The sequence below is a fragment of the Eretmochelys imbricata genome, chromosome 27, assembly GCF_965152235.1.
Source record: "Eretmochelys imbricata isolate rEreImb1 chromosome 27, rEreImb1.hap1, whole genome shotgun sequence".
NCBI classification, from domain to species: domain Eukaryota; kingdom Metazoa; phylum Chordata; order Testudines; family Cheloniidae; genus Eretmochelys; species Eretmochelys imbricata.
The window spans coordinates 281,504-304,696 of NC_135598.1; the positions used below are offsets into that span (position 1 = coordinate 281,504).

Below are 23,193 nucleotides of genomic sequence, written 5' to 3' on the forward strand. Positions count from 1 at the left end.
CCAAGTTGAGTTATCATGAGTCTCATGCTATTGGTTTGGTTTTGTAGGCTCCAGCTTCTGGAGTCATGTGAGTCCACAAGAATCTCAGCTTGTATTACAAACAATTAAAAGAGATTCAAGATGCATGTTGTAATATCTTTTATTGGACCAACTTCTGTTGGTGAAAGAGACAGCAAAGAAGAGCTCTGTGCATCTCAAAAGCTTCTCTCTTTCACCAACAGAAGCTGGTCCAATAAAAGCTATTACCTCACCCACCTTGTCTCTCTCGTATCCTGGGACCGACACAGCTACAACAACATTGCAAACAAAAAATGAAAAGTAAGTTGTTCGTACTCACTGAGGGTGTGAAAATGCTCAGTGGAGGCACCCGGGCCACATTTTGAAGCTTTTCTCTGCAGCTATGAGGGCTAGAAGCTCATTTTCACTGAAATAAAAGCCAAGGTTCCCATGTAACCACGTGATCCAGAAGCTGGAGAGTTATAAAAAAACCCACCAAATATCGTGAGAATCACGATAAAATCGTGAGAGCTGGTGACCCTGCTACAACTCTGTGAATAGTCCTAGTGAAATAGTGAACCACTCACATACTGAATGTCAGACACATGCTTAGGTGCCTGGTTGACTCAGGGCCTATGTTACTTCTGCTGGCTAAGGAGGGAGCCAAAGCGTGGTGCCAGTGTAACCCACACACCTCCCGGCTGTGGTGTTATGTCCCATCTAGTGGCACCAAGATCACTTAGCGAGATTAATGAGAAAAGAAAAGGAGTACTTGTGGCACCTTCTCTAAGGTGCCACAAGTACTCCTTTTTGTGAATACAGACTAACACGGCTGCTACTCTGAAACCAGAGATTAATGAGTTTGTTTTCCAGCCTTGTTCTCATGCTGTAGAGGCTCACGCACTAAGCTCCAGAGGTCCCAGGTTCAATCCCACCCGCCGACGACTGGGGTCTGTCAGTGTTAGACATGCAGCCAGTGGTCTGTGGAGAGCTGTCTGGTCACATGGTGCTGGTTCTTCTCCCTTCATCTCCTGCTGCTTCTACAGCTCTCCAGGCTCTTCACTGCAGAGAAGAGCCTATGGGGTGGAAAGGCAGATGGAACCAAGCAGGAGAAGAGAAATTGGGGCCACCAGCAGGGGAGGAAGGAATGAGGCAGCTGGGCAGCATGTCCAGGGGAACATGGGAAGAAGGGCACCAGGCCTAGTGGGCCAGCTCTGGGAACAGACCAGGCAGAGGAGAGCAGGGGCAGAAAAGGTGGGAATGGAGATGAAATAGCAGCACAGAACACCAGGAGGCGACGGGGTGACAGACCTTTTTACAGAAGCAATAACACACTGTGTTGCATTAAAGATACTGAAGCTGTATCCGCGCAGCACAGTTAACCTGGGCTCTGCTTTAACTCGGGCTCGAACCCACACGCTTTGCAGTCAGGACACAGGGGAAAATCCCCCCCGGACAGACAAAAGTTCTCCCGCAATGGGCAGACCTGTGTGGGAAAGACTCCAGGGTGCCTCTGCCAAGGAAGGGCACATCACTTTGCAGCAGGGATGCTCACTCCTGGGCGAGGCTCACCGGGTGCTCAGACCTGGGTGCTGATCACCTGGGTCAACCAAGCAGTGAAGAGCTTCCCTTACTAATGGATCAACACTTTCCTACTGCGACTCCTCCAGAGGGGAGCATAGAATCATAGAAGCATAGAATATCAGGGTTGGAAGGGACCCCTGAAGGTCATCTAGTCCAACCCCCTGCTCGAAGCAGGACCAATTCCCAGTTAAATCATCCCAGCCAGGGCTTTGTCAAGTCTGACCTTAAAAACCTCTAAGGAAGGAGATTCTACCACCTCCCTAGGTAATGCATTCCAGTGTTTCACCACCCTCTTAGTGAAAAAGTTTTTCCTAATATCCAACCTAAACCTCCCCCACTGCAACTTGAGACCATTACTCCTCGTTCTGTCATCTGCTACCATTGAGAACAGTCTAGAGCCATCCTCTTTGGAACCCCCTTTCAGGTAGTTGAAAGCAGCTATCAAATCCACACTCATTCTTCTTTTCTGCAGGCTAAACAATCCAAGCTCCCTCAGCCTCTCCTCATAAGTCATGTGTTCTAGACCCCTAATCATTTTTGTTGCCCTTCGCTGGACTCTCTCCAATTTATCCACATCCTTCTTGTAGTGTGGGGCCCAAAACTGGACACAGTACTCCAGATGAGGCCTCACCAATGTCGAATAGAGGGGAACGATCACGTCCCTCGATCTGCTCGCTATGCCCCTACTTATACATCCCAAAATGCCATTGGCCTTCTTGGCAACAAGGGCACACTGCTGACTCATATCCAGCTTCTCATCCACTGTCACCCCTAGGTCCTTTTCCGCAGAACTGCTGCCTAGCCATTCGGTCCCTAGTCTGTAGCGGTGCATTGGATTCTTCCATCCTAAGTGCAGGACCCTGCACTTATCCTTATTGAACCTCATCAGATTTCTTTTGGCCCAATCCTCCAATTTGTCTAGGTCCTTCTGTATCCTATCCCTCCCCTCCAGCGTATCTACCACTCCTCCCAGTTTAGTATCATCCGCAAATTTGCTGAGAGTGCAATCCACACCATCCTCCAGATCATTTATGAAGATATTGAACAAAACCGGCCCCAGGACAGACCCTTGGGGCACTCCACTTGATACCGGCTGCCATCTAGACATGGAGACAGCTAGAGCTGTCAGGACCACAAGGATGTTATGTGGATGGGAGGGTCAGGTCCACACAGTCACAAATGGGAGGGGTCGTGTCCATATGAGATTCTGTCTTAGTAAGGTGTCGTCCACACCAAGGAAAATATTGAGATCCCCCACCTGATCTAGACCCTAGGACTGTGCTCATGTCTGACACTAGACCTGGTGTTTGCTTTTGTCCCCTCCAGGTCCTGAACCTTTTCTTAGCTTTGCTGCTGAGCTCCTTCAGCGCCGATAGCCTTGCGGCTTCTGATGATGATGGCGAATTGAACAATTTGCAGATTGCTATTGGCAGGATCACCAGGGCAATTGACTTTGTAAAGAGAACTGTCCTCACACTACTTCACCTGCAGTGGAAGGAGAAGAGAGAGCCGGCCGAGGAACAAGAGGATAATAAGAAAGACAACTATGTGCTAAACCACATGGATTCGGGCCAGGATTCCAAGTCGGAGTATATGGATGGAGTAGCTGGGAAAGAGCAGTTGTTTGTGGATGAGCTGGACCACATGAATTTCATTAACAACCCCAACCTGACTGTCCAAGTGCCAATTGCCTCTGAGGAGTCGGACCTCTATGATGAAGAAACAAGCACTCAGTCAGACACAGAAGACACCAAGGTAGGCAACCAGTCTTTGCTTTAGCCAGCCAGCCTCACGGATGCTAATGGGCCATGTCCTGTTGTCCAGCACTCCCATTCAAGGCAGAGGGGACTGGAGTGGGATTTGCATTCCATGTCGCAGGATTGTTTTCTGGGGCTGACGCGACAAGCCTGATGGGAATTGCATGCACGTTTAGTTGCCCAAGCCGGGATGTCAATTGAATCGATTGGTCTGTGCTGCAGACAAAGGAGCAGATGCACTAAGTTTGCTAAATCATTGCAGTTGCCCCAGGCAACTCTTTACTCTTCCTGCATTTTGAGCATTAAGTGGCAGCCATGGGGCGGTGGGAGAGGGAGGAATCATGCTGCAGACTGCAAACCAAACCTCCCCCCTCTCGCCAGCCCCCAACTGGGCCCCCTCCTCCACTCAGATAAGCACACAGAAGAGGAGCATTTGGCCAGGACCTTTGTCCCACTGGTATACTCAACAATGGCTAGTCACCATTTGGCTGAAATTCTCTCTATAAAAGTCACTGTGTAGTGTAGATCTGGCCTAAGCTATCCAAGTATAAGCACCATTATCCCAGGATAACTGCATCTACAAGAGGGCTTTTACCGGCATAATGATATCAGCAAAAAAATATCGCCCCTAACTGACAGAGCTACGCAGCCCTGAGTATGAGCCATTTCTGGCCAAAGGTACATTCTGTGTGATGGCAACACCTGGCTGTCTCTGGCTCTGCTGTCTGGGGTGGGGATGGGAGCAGGGAGTACATGTCTCTGCAGTGGTTAATGTCCTAGACTAAAACCACATGGAAACATCTGCTCCCTTGTTGTCTCCTTCTTCTTTCATCTCCCTGTGGGAAAATGAGCTGTGCTTTATGCTGTGAAAGCCACGGCTCTAGTGTTGCATGATCCCAGATCCCACAGGGATGAGTGCATCATAGGAACATAGCAATACACTTGCACAGTATTCTGCATGTCTCAGTAGGTGATCTATTTATGCCAGTGCGTCTGCAACTGGGAGTCCACTGGTACTTGGGTCAAACCCACGTCAGAAGAAGTCGGAAGGATGAAAGACAGTGGTGAGTGGAAGGAAGGTATATCCCGACATCCTGTTTTGGGATGGGGGCAGTTTAAGAACATAATATAAGAATGGACATACTGGGTCAGACCAAAGGTCCTTCAAGCCCAGTATCCTGTCCTCTAACAATGGCCAATGGCAGGTGCCCCAAAGGGAATGAACAGACAGGTTATCATAAAGTGATCCACGCCCAGCTTCTGGCAAACAGAGGCTAGGGACACCATTCCTTCCCATCCTGGCTAATAGCCATTGATGGACCTATCTTCCATGAATCTATCTAGCTCCCTTTTGAACCCTGTTATAGTATTGGCCTTCACAACACCCTCTGGCAAGGAGTTCCAGAGGTTGACAGTGCGTTGCGTGAAAAAATACTTTCTTGTGTTTGTTTTAAATCTGCTACCTATTAATCTCATTTGGTGGCCCCTTGTTCTTGTATTATGAGAAGGAGTAAATAACACTTCCTTATTTACTTTCTCTACACCACTCATGATTTTATAGACCTCTATTATATCCCCCCTTAGTCGCCTCTTTTCCAAGCTGAAAAGTCCCAGTCTTATTAATCTCTCCTCATATGGAAGCCATTCCATCCCCCTAATCAGGTATTTGGCAGGTCATTCCCCTTTTTAGGTACAATCAGGTGGAAAAAAGTTGTCCAGTAGAGGTTGCACCCTCTACAGCAGCAGAGGAGAACTGCTGGAATATAGCAGCTCTCAGCTAATGTCCTCTCTAGGGGCACACTCCACCATACCCGTCTATCTCCAGCCTCTTAACTCCATTCACGACAAAGGCAAAGCTGCCTCCAGATGGCTCCATGGGATGGGACAAGCTGTCACAAGGCAAGGAAGAGAGCTCACTGACTGTGGTTTTTACCCACCACCTTCCAGCAAACCGTACTGTCTCCAGCTGGTCAGCATCATGCTACCCTACTTGGTCTCTTCCTAGCCACCCTGCAGGGCTGGGATCACCCAGCAGAGCACATTTCAGCACATCTAGGTCTACTAAAAGTGGTCTGCTCAGCACACTTGGCCCGGCTGGAGTCAGTGGCCACTGCTGGGGCTCCTCCTCTCAGAACCTAGTCACTTTTTTAGGTGCTCAACTTTAAGCAACAGACTCAAAACTTTTGCCCGTATTTTTTCTCCCAATTGTTGTTCATAGGGAAAAATTTCTCTTTTCTCAGCCCTAAAACACCAACAAAGAAATTCTCCATGTGATAGGCAATGACCTGGGATTTGGCCACAGGACTCTCATTATAGGAGCAGTTGGTCGAAGTTGCCTGACGCGTGCTGTAAGAAGACCCTGTTTTCAGATACTTCTAACTGTTCCAAAATGTGACCTTTCTGACTCAAGTTTTCCATGCTGGGCCTCAAGTTTTCCATGCATACGCCTCAGGAGGAGTTATTCTGGAACAGTTCAGCAAAAAAATCTTCAGCCATTTCCAAGAATAAGATTAGGGACTAATATATTGGTTTGTCTATGTTAAAAAATCCTTACAACTGTTTCATTGAGGAGGTCCAGGGCCCCCGTGCTTTGGAGCAAGGACCTGAAATTTGGTAAGGGGAGATGCCTTTTGCCATCCCGATGAAAATCAGCCTACATTTCGCCAAGTGATAAGCCCCTGACAAATACAGTAAGCACACGTTCACTAATGGTTTCTTAGAGTTTGGCAGCTACATTTTCCAAACATTCCTTCCACACTGAGCATGCTCCAGCCCCTCACGCCTCCTTGATATGAGTGGACTGCACATGTGCCATCCCCACCAAGTGGCTGAGCATGCTCCGTTCCAGGGCTGCAGGGGCTTAGCAGGACTTAATGCGCAGTTGGTCCTCCAGGCTGCTGGAAGTTGCTGATCCACTGAAACAGAGAAGGAAGGCTCTCCAAGTTACTGCTTAAGCTGGTGCCCTGGCAGCATGGAGGTGAAAGAAGAAGCAGCTTTCTCTTTAAGGCAGAGGGATAAGGAGCAGGAATAGGAGCAGATGAGGACACAAGGGCAGGGAGCATGGGCAGAAAGGTCTAACACCACTAGAGCATACTCCTCTTCAGAACCTGGAATCAAACCCAGCATCCCTGAGTCCCAGCAGTCCTCTGGTGTCAGCCAGTAGTTGTGAAACCCTCTGACAAAACATGTGTCTCATCCTCCTGCAGTGGCTGGTCCACAGAGGATAACAGCCTTCTACTGCTACCGGTCATTCCATTAGCTTGAATGCTGGAGGTCTCCACTGTGGGTCTAAAAGTTCTAGCCCCGATGACTACTTACACTGGTAACAGCGTAGTTCTGCAGGATGAAGTTTCTGTTTATTCCGTTTACTTTTTTAAAAGCTTAGGAAATGACATTAAAACACAAATGCTTTATGTTAAAAATGCAATGTCGAGCACTCAGAAATTAGTAAATGACAGAATTAAGGCTGCTTGTGCTACTTTCATTCATCCCTCTTGTGCGGAAACACCACGAGACACTCGTTAATTGCATGATCACAGACTGTTTTTTCCACTAGACCCTGCCTCATTCCATGCTCATCCAGCCTCCAACAATTTCTTCCCCTGCCCTCCTCAGCCCTTTGTGCTGCTCACCCCTCTGTGATGTGGGGCTGCATGTAGCCCCTGGCAGCATGGCTCCTGCGGGAGCTGTGAGAGCCAAGGGCACAGTCAGTTCCCCCTGGCTTGGTGCCGGCTTCTTTTTAACGTTGCAGCACAGGGGGTTTCCACCCCTTGGGGATGATCAACATGTTCCCTTCTTTCCTTTCCCCATCACTTCTCATCCTAACTCCCTCCTGGGCCCTTCCACACACTGGGTAATTCCTCCTGGACTCCTTGACAAACCTTTTTCCTGTGTGAGCTCCTGGCTCATACAAGCCCAGAAACCCCCATGCTCCAAGTCAGACTCTGGATCTCTTATAAACTGCAGTCTCGTGGGACTTCCTAAGGAAATGGGTTTCAAATGGAAATTCATAGAAGGGGCCACGGTGATCACGCAGTCTGGCCTCCTGTACAACACAGCCAGAGAACTTCCCTGAAATAACTGCTGTTTGAACTAGAGCAGGTTTTTTAGAAAAACATCCCATCTTGATTTAAATATTGTCAGTGATGGAGAATCCACCCTGACCCTTGGTAAATAGCTACAGTGGCCAATGACCCTCCCTGGTAAAAACATATACCTTATCTCCAGTCTGAATCTGTCTAGCTTCAACTTTCAGCCATGGGGTCGTGTTAGACCTTCCTCTGCTAGACTGAAGAGCCCATTGTTAAATATTTGTTCCTCGTGTAAATACTTATAGACTGTGATTATGGCATGCTGTAGACAATGTGGTTTAACTAATACACAGAGAACCCCTGCTGTTGTGGAGTACAGGGATATAAACCCGAGAGCTACCTGGTTGAAAGGATATCAGGTCGTTGTTGATATCAGCAGATACCAGTGGGCGGCTGCAGAGTCAGTGCCAGGGCTGTAGCTTTCCAATTCGATTATAAATGACTTGGGGGAACATGGTGAAATTTGCTGACGCCACTAAAATTGGATCCACTGTTAATACCTTAGAAAGGATCAGCTGCAGCCAGGCTCTCATGGCATTGGGTGGGGGGGGCCTGGGACGAAGCAAAGGGAGTTTAACATGGGTAAACATTAAACGATGCATCTTAGAGTTAAAACTCACAAGGTTTCTGATGTCTGTGCTGCTGGCTAATGCCCTAGAAGGCACTGTCAGCGAGTGCGACACAGGGAATCACGTGGGCTGCAGTAACATTACAACGGAGAGACATGCAAGGAAAAAACCCTGTAAGATTTGAGCCTGCATGAAAATGAGTCTAATAAACAAGCCCAGGGGAAATTGTTAGGGCTGTCGATTAATCACAGTTAACGCATGCAATTAACTCAAAAAATTAATCGCGATTAAAAAAATTAATCACAATTAATCACAGTTTTAATCGCACTGTTAAACAATAGAATACCAATTGAAATTTATTAAATATTTTGGATGTTCTTCTACATTTTCAAAAATATTTATTTCAGTTACAACACAGAATACCAAGAGTACAGTGCTCACTTTATATTATTATTTCTGATTACAAATATTTGCACTGTAAAAATGATAAACAAAAGAAATAGTATTTTTCAATTCACCTCATACAAGTACTATAGTGCAATCTCTTTATTGTGAAAGTGCAATTTACAAATTTAGATTTTTTTTGGTTACATAACTGCACTCAAAAAACAAAACAATGTAAAACTTTAGAGCCTAATTTCCACTCAGTCCTACTTCTTGTTCAGCCAATCACTAAGACAAAAAAGTTTGTTTACATTTTCGGGAGATAATGCTGCCTGCTTCTTATTCACAATGTCACCTGAAAGTGAGCACAGGCTTTCGCATGGCACTTTTGTAGCCAGCATTGAAAGGTATTTACGTACCAAATATGCTAAACATTTTTATGCCTCTTTAAGCTTTAACTGCCATTCCAGAGGACATGCTGATGATGCTCATTAAAAAGTAATGCATTAATTAAATTTGTGACTCAACTCCTTGGGGGAGAATTGTATGTCTCCTGCTGTTTTACCTGCATTCTGCCATGTAATTCACGCTATAGCAGTCTTGGATGATGACCCAGGACATGTTGTTCGTTTTAAGAACACTTCCACGGCAGATTTGACAAAATGCAAGGAAGATACCAATGTGAGATTTCTAAAGATAGCTACAGCACTTTTAACCAAGGTTTAAAAATATGAAGTGCCTTCCAAAATCTGAGAGGGATGAGATAGAATCATAGAAACATAGAATATTAGGGTTGGAAGAGACCTCAGGAGGTCATCTAGTCCAATCCCCTGCTCAAAGCAGGACCAACCCCAACTAAATCATCCCAGCCAGGGCTTTGTCAAGCTGTGCCTTAAAAACCACTAAGGATGGAGATTCCACCACCTCCCTAGGTAATGCATTCCAGTGCTTCAACACCCTTCTAATGAAATAGTGTTTCCTAATATCCAACCTAGACCTCCCCCACTGCAACTTGAGACCATTGCTTCTTGTTCTGTCATCTGCCACCACTGAGAACAGCTGAGCTCCATCCTCTTTGGAACCCCCTGTCGCAGGGCGACAACTCACTGCTGCGGCACCTCCCGCTGGTTGTCCAGGGAATTTGCTCTTTTCAGCCAGGAGCGCCCTCTGCCAGTCAGCATCTCGCCTGCCGCTGGCCTTGTGCGCCTCCCGGACCCTGGTGCCCTTCTAGCTTAGGGTTCTGCCCCCTGGCAGTACCCCCTCCATCTGGGTCTCCCCTCCCCAGGGGAATCCCCAACCCCCATCCCTCCCTTGCCTCAGTGGCTACTGTCAGTCATCGTCTAGCCCCCACTTCCTGGGGCAGACTGCAGTCTGTACCACTCATCATCAGCAAGGGGGTTCGGACCAGCTGCCTCCATGTAGGTCTGGGCTGTTTCTCTGCAGCCTTAGTACCCTTTCATGGGCCTTTACCTCGGCCTGCAGCCTGGGGCTCTGCTAGGCTGGAGCTCCCCAGCTCCCAGGTACCCTCCTCAGCTTCCCAGGCAGCCAGGTCCTCCTCTCTCCATGTACCTAGAGAGAGTGTCTGTCTCCTTCTGGCCCACTGCCCTCTTATAAGGGCCAGCTGGGCCCTAATTACACAGGATACAGCTGTGGCTGTTTTCCCAAACAGCCCAGCTTTTTCCCTCTCAGCCCTCTCCCAGGGCTGTTTTAAGCCCTTCAAGGCATGGCGGGGGGACCACCCCGCCACACCCCCATCACTCTTCTCTTCTGCAGACTAAATAAGCCCAGGTCCCTTAGCCTCTCCTCGTAAATCATGTGCCCCAGCCCCCTAATCATTTTTGTTGCCCTCCGCTGGACTCTCTCCAATTTGTCCACAACCCTTCTGTAGTGGGGGCACCAAAACTGGATGCAATACTCCAGGTGTGGCCTCACCAATGCCAAATAGAGGGGAATAATCACTTCCCTCGATCTGCTGGCAATACTCCTACTAATGCAGCCCAATATGCCGTTGGCCTCCTTGGCAACAAGGGCACACTGCTGACTCATATCCAGCTTCTCTTCCACTGTCACCCCTAGGTCCTTTTCTGCAGAACAGCTACTTAGCCTGTCAGTCCTCAGCCTGTAGCAGTGCATGAGATTCTTCCGTCCTAAGTGCAGGACTCTGCACTTGTCCTTGTGGAACCTCATCAGATTTCTTTTGGCCCAGTCCTCCAATTTGTCTAGGTCCCTCTGGTCCCTATCCCTACCCTCCATAGTATCTACCTCTCCCCCAGCTTAGTGTCATCTGCGAATTTGCTGAGGGTGCAATTAATCCCATCATCCAGATCATTAATAAAGATGTTGAACAAAACCGGCCCCAGGACCGACCCCTGGGGCACTCCACTTGGTACCAGCTGCCAACTAGACATGGAGCCATTGATCACTACCTGTTGAGCCTGACAATCTGAAAGATGTGGAACTTGCTTTCAGAAGTCTTAAACGAGCAACACTCTGATGCGGAAACTACAGAACCTGAATCATCAAATAAGAAAATCAACCTTCTGCTGGTGGCATCTGACTCAGATGATGAAAATGAACATGCATCGGTCCGCTCTGCTTTGGATCGTTATCGACCAGAACCCGTCATCAGCATGGATGCACGTCCTCTGGAATGGTGGTTGAAATATGAAGGCACATATGAATCTTTAGCATATCTGGCACATGAATATCTTGCAACGTTGTCTACAAAAGTGCCATGTGAACACCTGTTCTCACTTTCAGGTGACAAGGCAAACAAGAAGTGGGCAGCATTATCGCCTGCAAATGTAAACAAACTTGTTTGTCTCAGCGATTGGCTGAACAAGAAATAGGACTGAGTGGACTTGGAGGCTGTAAAGTTTTACATTGTTTTATTTTTGAACACAGTTTTTGTGCATAATTCTACATTTATAAGTTCAACTTTCATGATAAAGAGATTGCACTACAGTACTTGTATTAGATGAATTGAAGAACACATCCGATGAAGTGAGCTGTAGCTCACGAAAGCTCATGCTCAAATAAATTGGTTAGTCTCTAAGGTGCCACAAGTACTCCTTTTCTTTTTGCGAATACAGACTAACACGGCTGTTACTCTGAAAACTATTTCTTTTGTTTTTTACAGTGCAAATATTTCTAATAAAAAATAAATATAAAGTGAGCACTGTACACTTTGTATTCTGTGTTGTAACTGAAATCAATATATTTGAAAATGTAGAAAACATCCAAAAATATTGAAATAAATGGTATTCTATTATTGTTTAACAGCGTGATTAATCACGATTAATCTTTTTAATAGCTTGACAGCTCTAGAAATAATACCAGTCTGCCAGATCATAACGAGGACTGCTTTCCTGGAGCACTGCATTTGGGCCACCATATCTGTGCAGGGAGAAAAGCTACTGGACTGATCAGTGCTGCGGAGGCGTTTGCCTATGTCAAGAGAGTGAACAGCTACAACGTGTGCAGCTTGGAGAGTCAGGGGACGGCTGCAGCGCTGCCATGCCACAGTGCAGCTGCGTCCTACGTTGACACGAGGGGTTGGTAATCCACCTCTCCGAGAATTCTGCTGCCCATCTAACTGCATCTACAGCGGGGGTTATATCAACCTAACCACATTTCATATCCCTGATGGATACAGCTAGGTCGATTAAATGTTCACACCTGTGTAGCAGGCCTCCGAGGGGCTTACAGCGGCTTTGCCAGAGCAGTGAGATGTGCAGGTGGGTGAATCACGGATTTTCCAGGTCACTGGCAATTCTGAAATGTCTGAAAAAAATTGCTTCAGGTTAAGCAAAATGTTTCATTTGACTTCAGCTCATACCCCAGATCACTGCCCAGTTCCTTCGCTGTGTTCATTTGCAGTTGTTGCTTCTCTGCAGTGTTAGCCACGTCCCTCGTGGCTCCTCGGGAAGGTACAGTGCAGCAAGCCAGGGTGTGACTCGACAGCACTCCAGCTTGCTGCTCAGTAATGTCCCCTGGCCACTGCTGTAGCCACTCCGGCTTCTGGGACGTTCACTGCCCCGTAGCAATGTCCAAGTGGTCGGACATCACTGCATGGCAAACTGGTGTGCTATAGATTCACACCCTGGGCTGTAACCTGCTGTGTAGAGAAGCCCTGGGATCAGTCTTGGCGCTTGCTGGTCTGGTGCACAATTTACAGGTGAGTGTAACCAAGAGGATAGGAGCAAACCTCAGAGATTCATAGATTCTAAGGCCAGAAGGTGCCATTGTGAATACCTAATCTGACCTCCCGCATAACACAGGACATCCCCAAAATACTCACTAGAGCAGATCTGTTAGAAAACATCCCGTCTCAATTTAAAATTATCAGTGATGAAGAATCCACCGTGACCCTCAGAAAATTGTTCCAATGGTTAATTACTCCCAGTGTTAAAAATGTATGCTCAATTTCCAGTCTGAATTTGTCCAGCTTCAACTTCCAGCCATTGGATTGTGTCAGACATTTCTCTGCTAGACTGAACAGCCCGGTATTAAATATTTGTTCCCCATGTAGATACTTACAAACTGTGATCATGGCACCCCTTAACCTTCTCATTGTTAAACTACATAGATTGAGCTCCATGAATCTATCACTGAAGGGAGGGCACATTTTCTAAGCCTTTAATTAGTCTCGTGGCTTCAGACAGAGAAGTAGGATGGAAAGTCCATTTCGCAGAGGATTTCAAAATTTGGGTTCATTCCGGATGGGAACGAAAACCAGACATTTCAAAATGTTCTGCAAAGAAAAACTCTGGAAAAAAGAAATTTGTTCCAGTCGATTGAAACATTTCCTTTTGCTTTTGACTTTTTTATAAATTTTATATTACGTGTAAACTTACAATATAATACCAAATAAGAAAGCGGAAATGCAGATCTGTTTCAAAATGAAAAATGACAAAATGGGACGTTTCAACCTTGTTGAACTCCCGCCACACTCCCCGTTTTGCCCCAAAACAAGATTCCCATGGAAGCAAGCTGATTTCGTGATGTGTTTCCATTTCAATGGACCCACACAATCCCATGGACTGTAGTTCCAGTGAAGTTTCTCCAGCCAGCAGTACACAAGGTGCTGATCCTGTAGGTGCAGCCAGGAGCTGGGTGCAAAGAGCTCCCCAGGCCCAGATATCAGAGACACTTCCTCTGAGTCTCTCACTTGCAGCCTGCTCCTTGACTGCTCACTGCTGCGGAGCTGGGAGCCGAATCTCTGGGCAAGGACATGCTTCAGGTGTGCAGCTACTGCCGAGTGTCCCTGGCACTTGTGAGACCCATGAAACAGGGATGCTCCAGTGGGTAATTCTGTCATTGGCAGCCACATGCCATACCCAGCAGGGAGGTTCCCACATTCCTGCTAGGCTTTCTGAGAAGCTTGGGCCATGCCGATAGTCACACAGACACTGGACCAGAGATAAAGGTTCCAGATGAAGTCCCCCTTGAAGTCACTGGTAGCTTTGCCATTGACTTCAATGGAGCCAGGATTTCACCTGGAGAATTGGAATCTCTTGTAACTGGCTGGATGCTGGGGCTTGTTTTCTTCCAGCGTCTGATGCCAAGCTAATGAACCTGGGGGGGATGGAGGCAAGACGGGCCCCACAGAGCTGCTCCCCCCCTTAAACAAACATGTCAAGCTGGGGTGGGAATAGGATAAAGGATTGAACTAAGGTCCGCCCACATGAGCTGGGCAGTGGCAGATAGTGACCATTTCTGTAAGGAATCCTTTTCAGGGTTGTGCTCCATCAATATCCCCCTTGCTCTGGCTCCATGGTAGATCCGGCTCCCCAGTGCTTAACGTGGCCTGGACAAAGCGGGGGGGGGGGGGGGGGGCCTGTGATAACCTGGCCGATTTAAATTTTCACACACCTGACACAGACAATTCACAAGTTCTTTGATAAACACATCACATCAGCAACGGGTTTCAGAGTAGCAGCCGTGTTAGTCTGTATCCGCAAAAAGAACAGGAGTACTTGTGGCACCTTAACCAATTTATTTGAGCATGAGCTTTCGTGGGCTACAGCTCACTTCATCGGATTCATGCAGTGGAAAATACAGTAGGACGATTTTATATACACAGAGAACATGAACCAATGGGTGTTACCATACACACTGTAATGAGAGTGATCAGTTAAGGTGAGCTATTACCAGCAGGAGAGAAAAAAACCTTTTGTAGTGATAATCAAGGTGGGCCATTTCCAGCAGTTGACAAGAATGTGTGAGGAACAGTAGGGGGGAAAAATAAACATGAGGAAATAGTTTTACTTTGTGTAATGACCCATCCACTCCCAGTCTTTATTCAAGCCTAATTTAATGGTGTCCAGTTTGCAAATTAATTCCAATTCAGCAGTCTCTCATTGGAGTCTGTTTTTGAAGTTTTTTTGTTGTAATATTGTGACTTTTAGGTCTGTAATCGAGTGACCAGAGAGATTGAAGTGTTCTCCGACTGGTTTTGAACGTTATAATTCTTGACGTCTGATTTGTGTCCATTTATTCTTTTATGTAGAGACTGTCCAGTTTGACCAATGTACATGGCAGAGGGGCATTGCTGGCACATGATGGCATATATCACATTGGTGGATGTGCAGGTGAACGAGCCTCTGATAGTGTGGCTGATGTTATTAGGCCCTGTGATGGTGTCCCCTGAATAGATATGTGGACACCGTTGGCAACGGACTTTGTTGCAAGGATAGGTTCCTGGGTTAGTATTTTTGTTATGTGGTGTGTAGTTGCTGGTGAGTATTTGCTTCAGGTTGGGGGGCTGTCTGTAAGCAAGGACTGGCCTATCTCCCAAGATCTGTGTGAGTGATGGGTCGTCCTTCAGGATAGGTTGTAGATCCTTGATGATGCGTTGGAGAGGTTTTAGTTGGGGGCTGAAGGTGATGGCTATTGGTGTTCTGTTACTTTCTTTGTTGGGCTTGTCCTGTAGTAGGTGACTTCTGAGTACCCTTTTGGCTCTGTCAATCTGTTTCTTCACTTCAGCAGGTGGGTATTGTACTTGTAAGAATGCTTGATAGAGATCTTGTAGGTGTTTGTCTCTGTCTGAGGGGTTTGAGAAAATGCAGTTGTTTCGTAGAGCTTGGCTGTAGACAATGGATCGTGTGGTGTGGTCTGGATGAAAGCTGGAAGCATGTAAGTAAGTATAGTGGTCAATAGGTTTCTGGTATAGGGTGGTGTTTATGTGACCATCGCTTATTAGCACGGTAGTGTCCGGGAAGTGGATTTCTTGTGTGCAATGGTCCAGGCTGAGGTTGATGGTGGGATGGAAATTGTTGAAATCATGGTGGAATTCCTCAAGGGCTTCTTTTCCATGGGTCCAGATGATGAAGATGTCATCAATGTAGCGCAAGTAGAGTAGGGGCATTGGGGGATGAGAGCTAAGGAAGCGTTGTTCTAAGTCAGCCATAAAAATGTTGGCATACTGTGGGGCCATGCGGGTACCCATAGCAGTGCCGCTGGTTTGAAGGTATACATTGTCCCCAAACGTGAAATAGTTGTGGGTGAGGACAAAGTCACAAAGTTCAGCTACCAGGTTTGCCGTGACATTATCGGGGATACTGTTCCTAACGGCGAGATAACTGGCTCTGTGGATGAGGGGAAAGCAGTGGACGTGTTATTCCTTGACTTTAACAAAGCTTTTGATACGGTCTCCCACAGTATTCTTGCCAGCAAGTTAAAGAAGTATGAGCTGGATGAATGGACTATAAGGTGGACATAAAGGTGGCTAGATCGTCGGGCTCAGTGGGTAGTGATCAATGGCTCCATGTTTAGTTGGCAGCCGGTATCAATCGGAGTGCCCAAGGGGTCAGTCCTGGGGCCGGTTTTGTTCAATATCTTCATTAATGATCTGGAGGATGGTGAGGATTGCACCCTCAGCAAGTTTGCAGATGACACTAAACTGGGAGGAGTGGTAGATACGCTGGAGGGTAGGGATAGGATAGAGTCCTGCGTTAGGATGGAAGAATCCCATGCACCGCTACAGACTAGGGACCGAGTGGCTAGGCAGCAGTTCTGCAGAAAAGGACCTAGGGGTTACAGTGGACGAGAAGCTGGATATGAGTCAACAGTGTGCCCTTGTTGCCAAGAAGGCCAATGGCATTTGGGGCTGAATAAGTAGGGGCATTGCCAGCAGATCGAGGGACGTGATCATTTCCCCTCTATTCGGCATTGGTGAGGCCTCATCTGGAGTACTGTGTCCAGTTTTGGGCCCCATGCTACAAGACGGATGTGGAAAAATTGGAAAGAGTCCAGTGGAGGGCAACAAAAATGATTAGTTTCAGAGTAGCAGCCGTGTTAGTCTGTATTCGCAAAAGAAAAGGAGTACTTGTGGCACTTTAGAGACTAACAAATGGGGGGGGGAGAAAACCTTTTGTAGTGATAATCAAGGTGGGCCATTTCCAGCAGTTGACAAGAACGTGTGAGGAACAGTGAGGGGGGAGGGAGGGAAATAAACATGGGGAAATAGTTTTCTTTGTGTAATGACCCATCCACTCCCAGACTCTATTCAAGCCTAAGTTAATTGTATCCAGTTTGCAAATTAATTCCAATTCAGCAGTCTCTCCTTGGAGTCTGTTTTTTGTGGGGATACGGGTACAGTGAGATTCAGTGGAGTTGGGGTTCTCTGAGACTGGGGGTGTAGTGACATTCAATGGTCTTGGGGGTCTCTCTGGCATTTAGGGTCTCTGTGATTTGGGGGGTCTCTCTGGGGATAGAAGACTGGGGGTGCAGTGAGATTCAGTGGGTTTGGGGGTCTCTCTGGGGCTTGGGGTAAAATAAAGTGAGGTTTGGGGTCTCTCATCTCAGCAAGAGATGTTAAGAGTAACAAGAAGGGTTTCTTCAGGTATGTTAACAACAAGAAGAAAGTCAAGGAAAGTGTAGGCCCCTTACTGAATGAGGGAGGCAACCTAGTGACAGAGGATGTGGAAAAAGCTAATGTACTCAATGCTTTTTTTGCCTCTGTCTTCACGAACAAGGTCAGCTCCCAGACTGCTGCACTGGGCAGCACAGCATGGGGAGGAGGTGACCAGCCCTCTGTGGAGAAAGAAGTGGTTCAGGACTATTTAGAAAAGCTGGACGAGCACAAGTCCATGGGGCCAGATGTGCTGCATCCGAGTGGCTAAAGGAGTTGGCGGATGTGATTGCAGAGCCATTGGCCATTATCTTTGAAAACTCATGGCGATCGGGGGAGGTCCCAGATGACTGGAAAAAGGCTAATGTAGTGCCCATCTTTAAAAAAGGGAAGAAGGAGGATCCTGGGAACTACAGGCCAGTCAGCCTCACCTCAGTCCCTGGAAAAATCATGGAGCAGGTCCTCAAGGAATCAATTCTGAAGCACTTAGAGGAGAGGAAAGTGATCAGGAACAGTCAGCATGGATTCACGAAGGGCAAGTCATGCCTGACTAATCTAATTGCCTTCTATGACGAGATAATTGGCTCTGTGGATGAAGGGAAAGCAGTGGACATGTTGTTCCTTGACTTTAGCAAAGCTTTTGACACGGTCTCCCACAGTGTTCTTGCCAGCAAGTTAAAGAAGTATGGGCTGGATGAATGGACTATAAGGTGGATAGAAAGCTGGCTACATTGTCGGGCTCAACGGGTAGTGATCAATGGCTCCATGTCTAGTTGGCAGCCGGTATCAAGTGGAGTGCCCCAGGGGTCGGTCCTGGGGCCAGTTTTGTTCAATATCTTCATAAATGATCTGGAGGATGGTGTGGATTGCACTCTCAGCAAATTTGCGGATGATACTAAACTAGGAGGAGTGGTAGATACGCTGGAGGGTAGGGATAGGATACAGAGGGACCTAGACAAATTGGAGGATTGGGCCAAAAGAAATCTGATGAGGTTCAACAAGGACAAGTGCAGAGTCCTGCACTTAGGACGGTAGAACCCAATGCACCGCTACAGACTATGGACCGAATGGCTCGGCAGCAGTTCTGCAGAAAAGGACCTAGGGGTGACAGTGGACGAGAAGTTGAATATGAGTCAATAGTGTGCCCTTGTTGCCAAGAAGACCAATGGCATTTTGGGATGTATAAGTATGGGCTTGCCAGCAGATCGAGGGACGTGATCGTTCCCCTCTATTCAACATTGGTGAGGCCTCATCTGGAGTACTGTGTCCAGTTTTGGGCCCCACGCTACAAGAAGGATGTGGAAAAATTGGAAAGAGTCCAGCGGAGGGCAACAAAAATGATTAGGGGACTGGAACACATGACTTATGAGGAGAGGCTGAGGGAATTGGGGATGTTTAGTCTTCAGAAGAGAAGAATGAGGGGGGATTTGATAGCTGCTTTCGACTACCTGAAAGGGGGTTCCAAAGAGGATGGCTCTAGACTGTTCTCAGTGGTAGAAGAGGACAGGACAAGGAGTAATGGTCTCAAGTTACAGTGGGGGAGATTTAGGTTGGATATTAGGAAAAACTTTTTCACTACGAGGGTGGTGAAACACTGGAATGTGTTACTTAGGGAGGTGGTGGAATCTCCTTCCCTAGAAGTTTTTAAGGTCAGGCTTGACAAAGCCCTGTCTGGGATGATTTAGTCGGGGATCGGTCCTGCTTTGAGCAGGGGGTTGGACTAGATGACCTCCTGAGGTCCCTTCCAACCCTGATATTCTAGATTCTATGATTCTCTGGGGTTTAAGGTCTCTGTGATTTGGGGGTCTCTCTGGGGATCGGGTGCTGGAGGTGCTGTGGGAGTCAGTAGATTTGGGAGTGTCTCTGGGGCTGAGGGTACAGTGACAGTGGGGATGGGGAGGTCTGAGTCCCCGGAGCCCATGCCTGGGGAGCTGCCTCTGTCCCCCCATCCCCACTGCTTCCCATACTGTCCACCCCCACCCCCCACCCTCCCGTCCCTTCCCTCTGGCCTGGCTCTGTCAGAACCCCTCTGAGCCTGTCCCTACAAGGAACGCTGCAACCAGTGCTGGAGGATCCATGCCCCCTATGACTTCTCCTAGCCCCTCCCCAGCTTCTAGACTTCCCCAGACACACCACCCCAGAGTTTTTCCATCTGCTGCTCCCTCGGCCCCCGCTGATCACAGCCCAGGCTCTGCTTGCTGACTGACACAGGCCCTCCCATGTGCATGATGGAGGGTGAATGCGTGGGTGGTGCTGGCCTGTGCGGGAGCAGAGTCTGGGGCACTGCATGAGGCAGCAGCTCCGATAGAAGCTCTGTGCCCCTCACCCACACTTCATGGTCCCTTCCCTGCTTGGGGTGCGGGTAGAAAGTGACCGCCCCCGGCCCCCCAAACACACACAGAGAAGAGCTATAGGCCAGCATTGGGCACACCTCTACTCCTCTTTGGGCCAGCCAAGACCTCCCACCATTCCCGGTGTCCCCTGATCTCAGGTGGACTGGCGCTGTCCCAGAGGAGGGAGGACTCAGCCCCCACCCACCCAAGCAGATGAGGCCCTGCTGACACCACCCCAGCAGAGCCATTGTGGGGTGGCAGTGGATCCCCTCCCCAAACACACACACACTGAGTGCTAACACTCCATGGAGATGCATAGGGCCATTCCCCCCTCTCAGAGCTACTGCTTCAGGCTGTCTGCAGACTCAGGCAGACATCCCCAGAGCAGTTCCACCTGGGGCTTCGATTCAGGTTTTCCTCTGAAATGAAAACTGAGATTCTGACCCGCTCCTGGGACATCAGGCCCATGTCCCCTGTCTAGCGCACGTGGGCTTTAATCCACTTCCCACACTGCAGGTGTGACTGGTTGGCGGACTGGCTGGGGAAGGGAGGAAATGTCATGCACAGAAATAAATTCCCACCTGCACCCAATCCGCCTCCACCACAAAAATGAACATCCCCATCCAGAATGCTCTCCCCAGGCCCTGGGCCCAGTACTTCTACAGCCCCATCTTTGCCAAGGGGGTCTTAGCACCCCACAGCCTTCTAATGTCTTTACCCTCCCCACCAGCTGCCAGGCGGGGCAGGCCATTATTGTCTCAGTGATCTGCCCCGTGCTCTGTTGTGGAGCAGGGATTTAACCCCAGGCCGACACCTTAACCACTGGCTCCTCCTTCCTCTCTTGTCAGAGCAGAGGTCACTCCCGGGCCATGTGCCTGGGGCACCTAGCAGGTGCCTTGAGCTGCTTCTCTTCTCCCGCCTCCTCACCCCACCCCCAGTGCCAGGTTCCTGCCCCCAGCCGGCTATTCATGACCTATTTCAAATAGTACTTGTGATGGCGGGAGAAATTGATTGGAGACAGTTCACAACACATGTGGAGCCCACAACCCCCATCCCTTGGCACACCCACTTCTCCTGCAGGAGTTCACAGGGGCATACACATCATGGATTTCATCTCTGCCACTAAAGTCTGCCGAGCACGTCTGTGGGAGCAGGGTCTGGAGAGGAGAAGACGGCAGGAGCAAGGGAACATCCTCCCCACCTTGTTTGGTTTGTGCAGGGGCTGGGGAGAACTGCAGACCCTCCACTGGGGCTGCTTCAGGCGGACACTAAGCCCCAGAGGCGGGACAGGGCAGCAGAGCTGAGCAGCCAAGCAGGAGAGGGGTATACGGCGCCTCTACAAGGGACGTAGCAATGTGCACATGGGAATGCTGAGAGGCATTCTGCCTCCAGCACTCAGTGTTGCCAACTGTCACAATTTTTATCAAGACTCCCATAATATTTTATGTCTTAAAGTGCCAGCTCCTGGAGTCAGGTGATTAGGTGAGACTCTCTGCTTTCACATTTTTAAAGAAGTACGTTTCTAGCCCTTGTGGTTGCACAGAAAAGCTGGACTTCACATGACCCACATGTGACCTAAAGGCTCAGTAGCATAGAAGGGGTTTTTCCGTCACTGTTTTTCCATCCACCTCCCGCAGTGATGGTATCTAGGGAGCCGGAAGTATTCAGATGAAGTGAGCTGTAGCTTACGAAAGCTTATGCTCAAATAAATTGGTTAGTCTCTAAGGTGCCACAAGTACTCCTTTTCTTTTTGCGAATACAGACTAACACGGCTGCTACTCTGAAATCTTCCATAGCTGCGTCTCCACCGGGGTTCGGTCAGCGTAGCTACTGCACTCAGGGGTGTGGATTTTTCTCAACCCTGAGCACCCTAGTTACACTGACCTAACTTCAAATTGTGCACCAGGCCTGCATGCTCTCTGGGCTGCTTACCCTGCCCCCAGCCTTGAGTAGCTGCAGTTCCCTGTGCAGGAATTACAAGGAATTGGTGTGATCAGCTACTAAGCTTTTCTCCCTGTTACTCCACACAAGGGACAGATTCTTCTACTCCTTCTAAGAAACTCTGTCGCTCAGTTTGAGTCATTATTTCTCTGGCTGTGCCCCGGATGGCTACTTCTTTCCCAAAGCAGGGGGTTATTCACCCTTGAAATCATGGCTGGCACTATTCTCAATTAGAAGTAACGGAGGAGGAGAAGTACCTTGGAGTATTGGTTGATCATAGGATGACTACGAGCCGCCAATGTGATATGGCTGTGAAAAAAGCTAATGAGGTCTTGGGATGCATCAGGAGAGGTATTTCCAGTAGGGATAAGGAGGTTTTAGTACCGTTATACAAGGCACTGGTGAGACCTCACCTGGAATACTGTGTGCAGTTCTGGTCTCCCATGTTTAAGAAGGATGAATTCAAACTGGAACAGGTACAGAGAAGGGCTACTAGGATGATCCGAGGAATGGAAAACTTGTCTTATGAAAGGAGACTCAAGGAGCTTGGCTTGTTTAGCCTAACTACAAGGAGGCTGAGGGGAGATATGATTGCTCTCTATAAATATATCAGAGGGATAAATACTGGAGAGGGAGAGGAATTATTTAAGCTCAGTACCAATGTGGACACAAGAACAAATGAATATAAACTGGCCACCAGGAAGTTTCGACTTGAAATTAGACGAAGGTTTCTAACCATCAGAGGAGTGAAGTTTTGGAATAGCCGAGGGGAGTAGTGGGGGCAAAAGATTTATCTGGCTTTAAGATTAAACTCGATAACTTTATGGAGTGTGATGGGATAACATGATTTTGGTAATTAAATATTCATGGTAAATAGGCCTAATGGCCTGTGATGGGATGTTAGATGTGGTGGGATCTGAGTTACTCAGGAAAGAATTTTCTGTAGTATCTGGCTGGTGAATCTTGCCCATGTGCTCAGGGTTTAGCTGATCCCATATTTGGGGTCAGGAAGGAATTTTCCCCCAGGGCAGATTGGAAGAGGCCCTGGAGGTTTTTCGCCTTCCTCTGTATCATGGGGCACAGGTCACTTGCTGGAGGATTCTCTGCTCCTTGAAGTCTTTAAACCACAATTTGAGGATTTCAATAGCTCAGACATAGGTGAGAGGTTTTTCGCAGGAGTGGGTGGGTGAAATTCTGTGGCCTGCGTTGTGCAGGAGGTCAGACTAGATGATCATAATGGTCCCTTCTGACCTTAGTATCCATGAATCTATGAATCTCCTAAAGCATCAGAGAGGGGTACGGCTGGAGATAGGACATTGGAGGAGGAGGGCAGAGCCAGATTAACCTTTTGTGGGCCCTGGCGCCCAGTCCGTGTCCCCACTCCCCCTGCTCTGCCCGTGCTCCACCCTAAGGCCCCGTCCCTGCTAGGACTTTTCCCCCTGAGGCCTCACTCACCGTTCTCATGGGGGGAGAGGAGTGAGCAGGGGCCAAGGGAAGCAGGGGGCGGAGAGGAGCGAGCGTCGGGCAGGGCCTTGGGGGGAAGAGGCCAAGCAGGGGTGGAGCCATGGGGCAGAGTGGGCGGGGTGGGTCCACGGTCTGTGGGCCAGGTGTGGGCCTGGTGCCATTGGCGACATTGCGAACCCGGTACTGGGGGAGGGCCAGGGCCATGCTCTCAGGTGCTTG

At 48.4% G+C, this 23,193-nt stretch overlaps 1 protein-coding gene across 1 annotated transcript in view; it reads left to right on the forward strand.

The window, feature by feature from the left end:
- Window positions 1-23,193, forward strand: part of SCN4A (sodium voltage-gated channel alpha subunit 4) — a 118,342-nt gene that overhangs the window by 68,825 nt on the left and 26,324 nt on the right. The window contains exon 15 of the mRNA XM_077806049.1: window positions 2,908-3,336. Within this exon, the coding sequence (XP_077662175.1) occupies window positions 2,908-3,336 (429 nt within the window). The remainder of the gene's footprint in view (window positions 1-2,907; window positions 3,337-23,193) is intronic.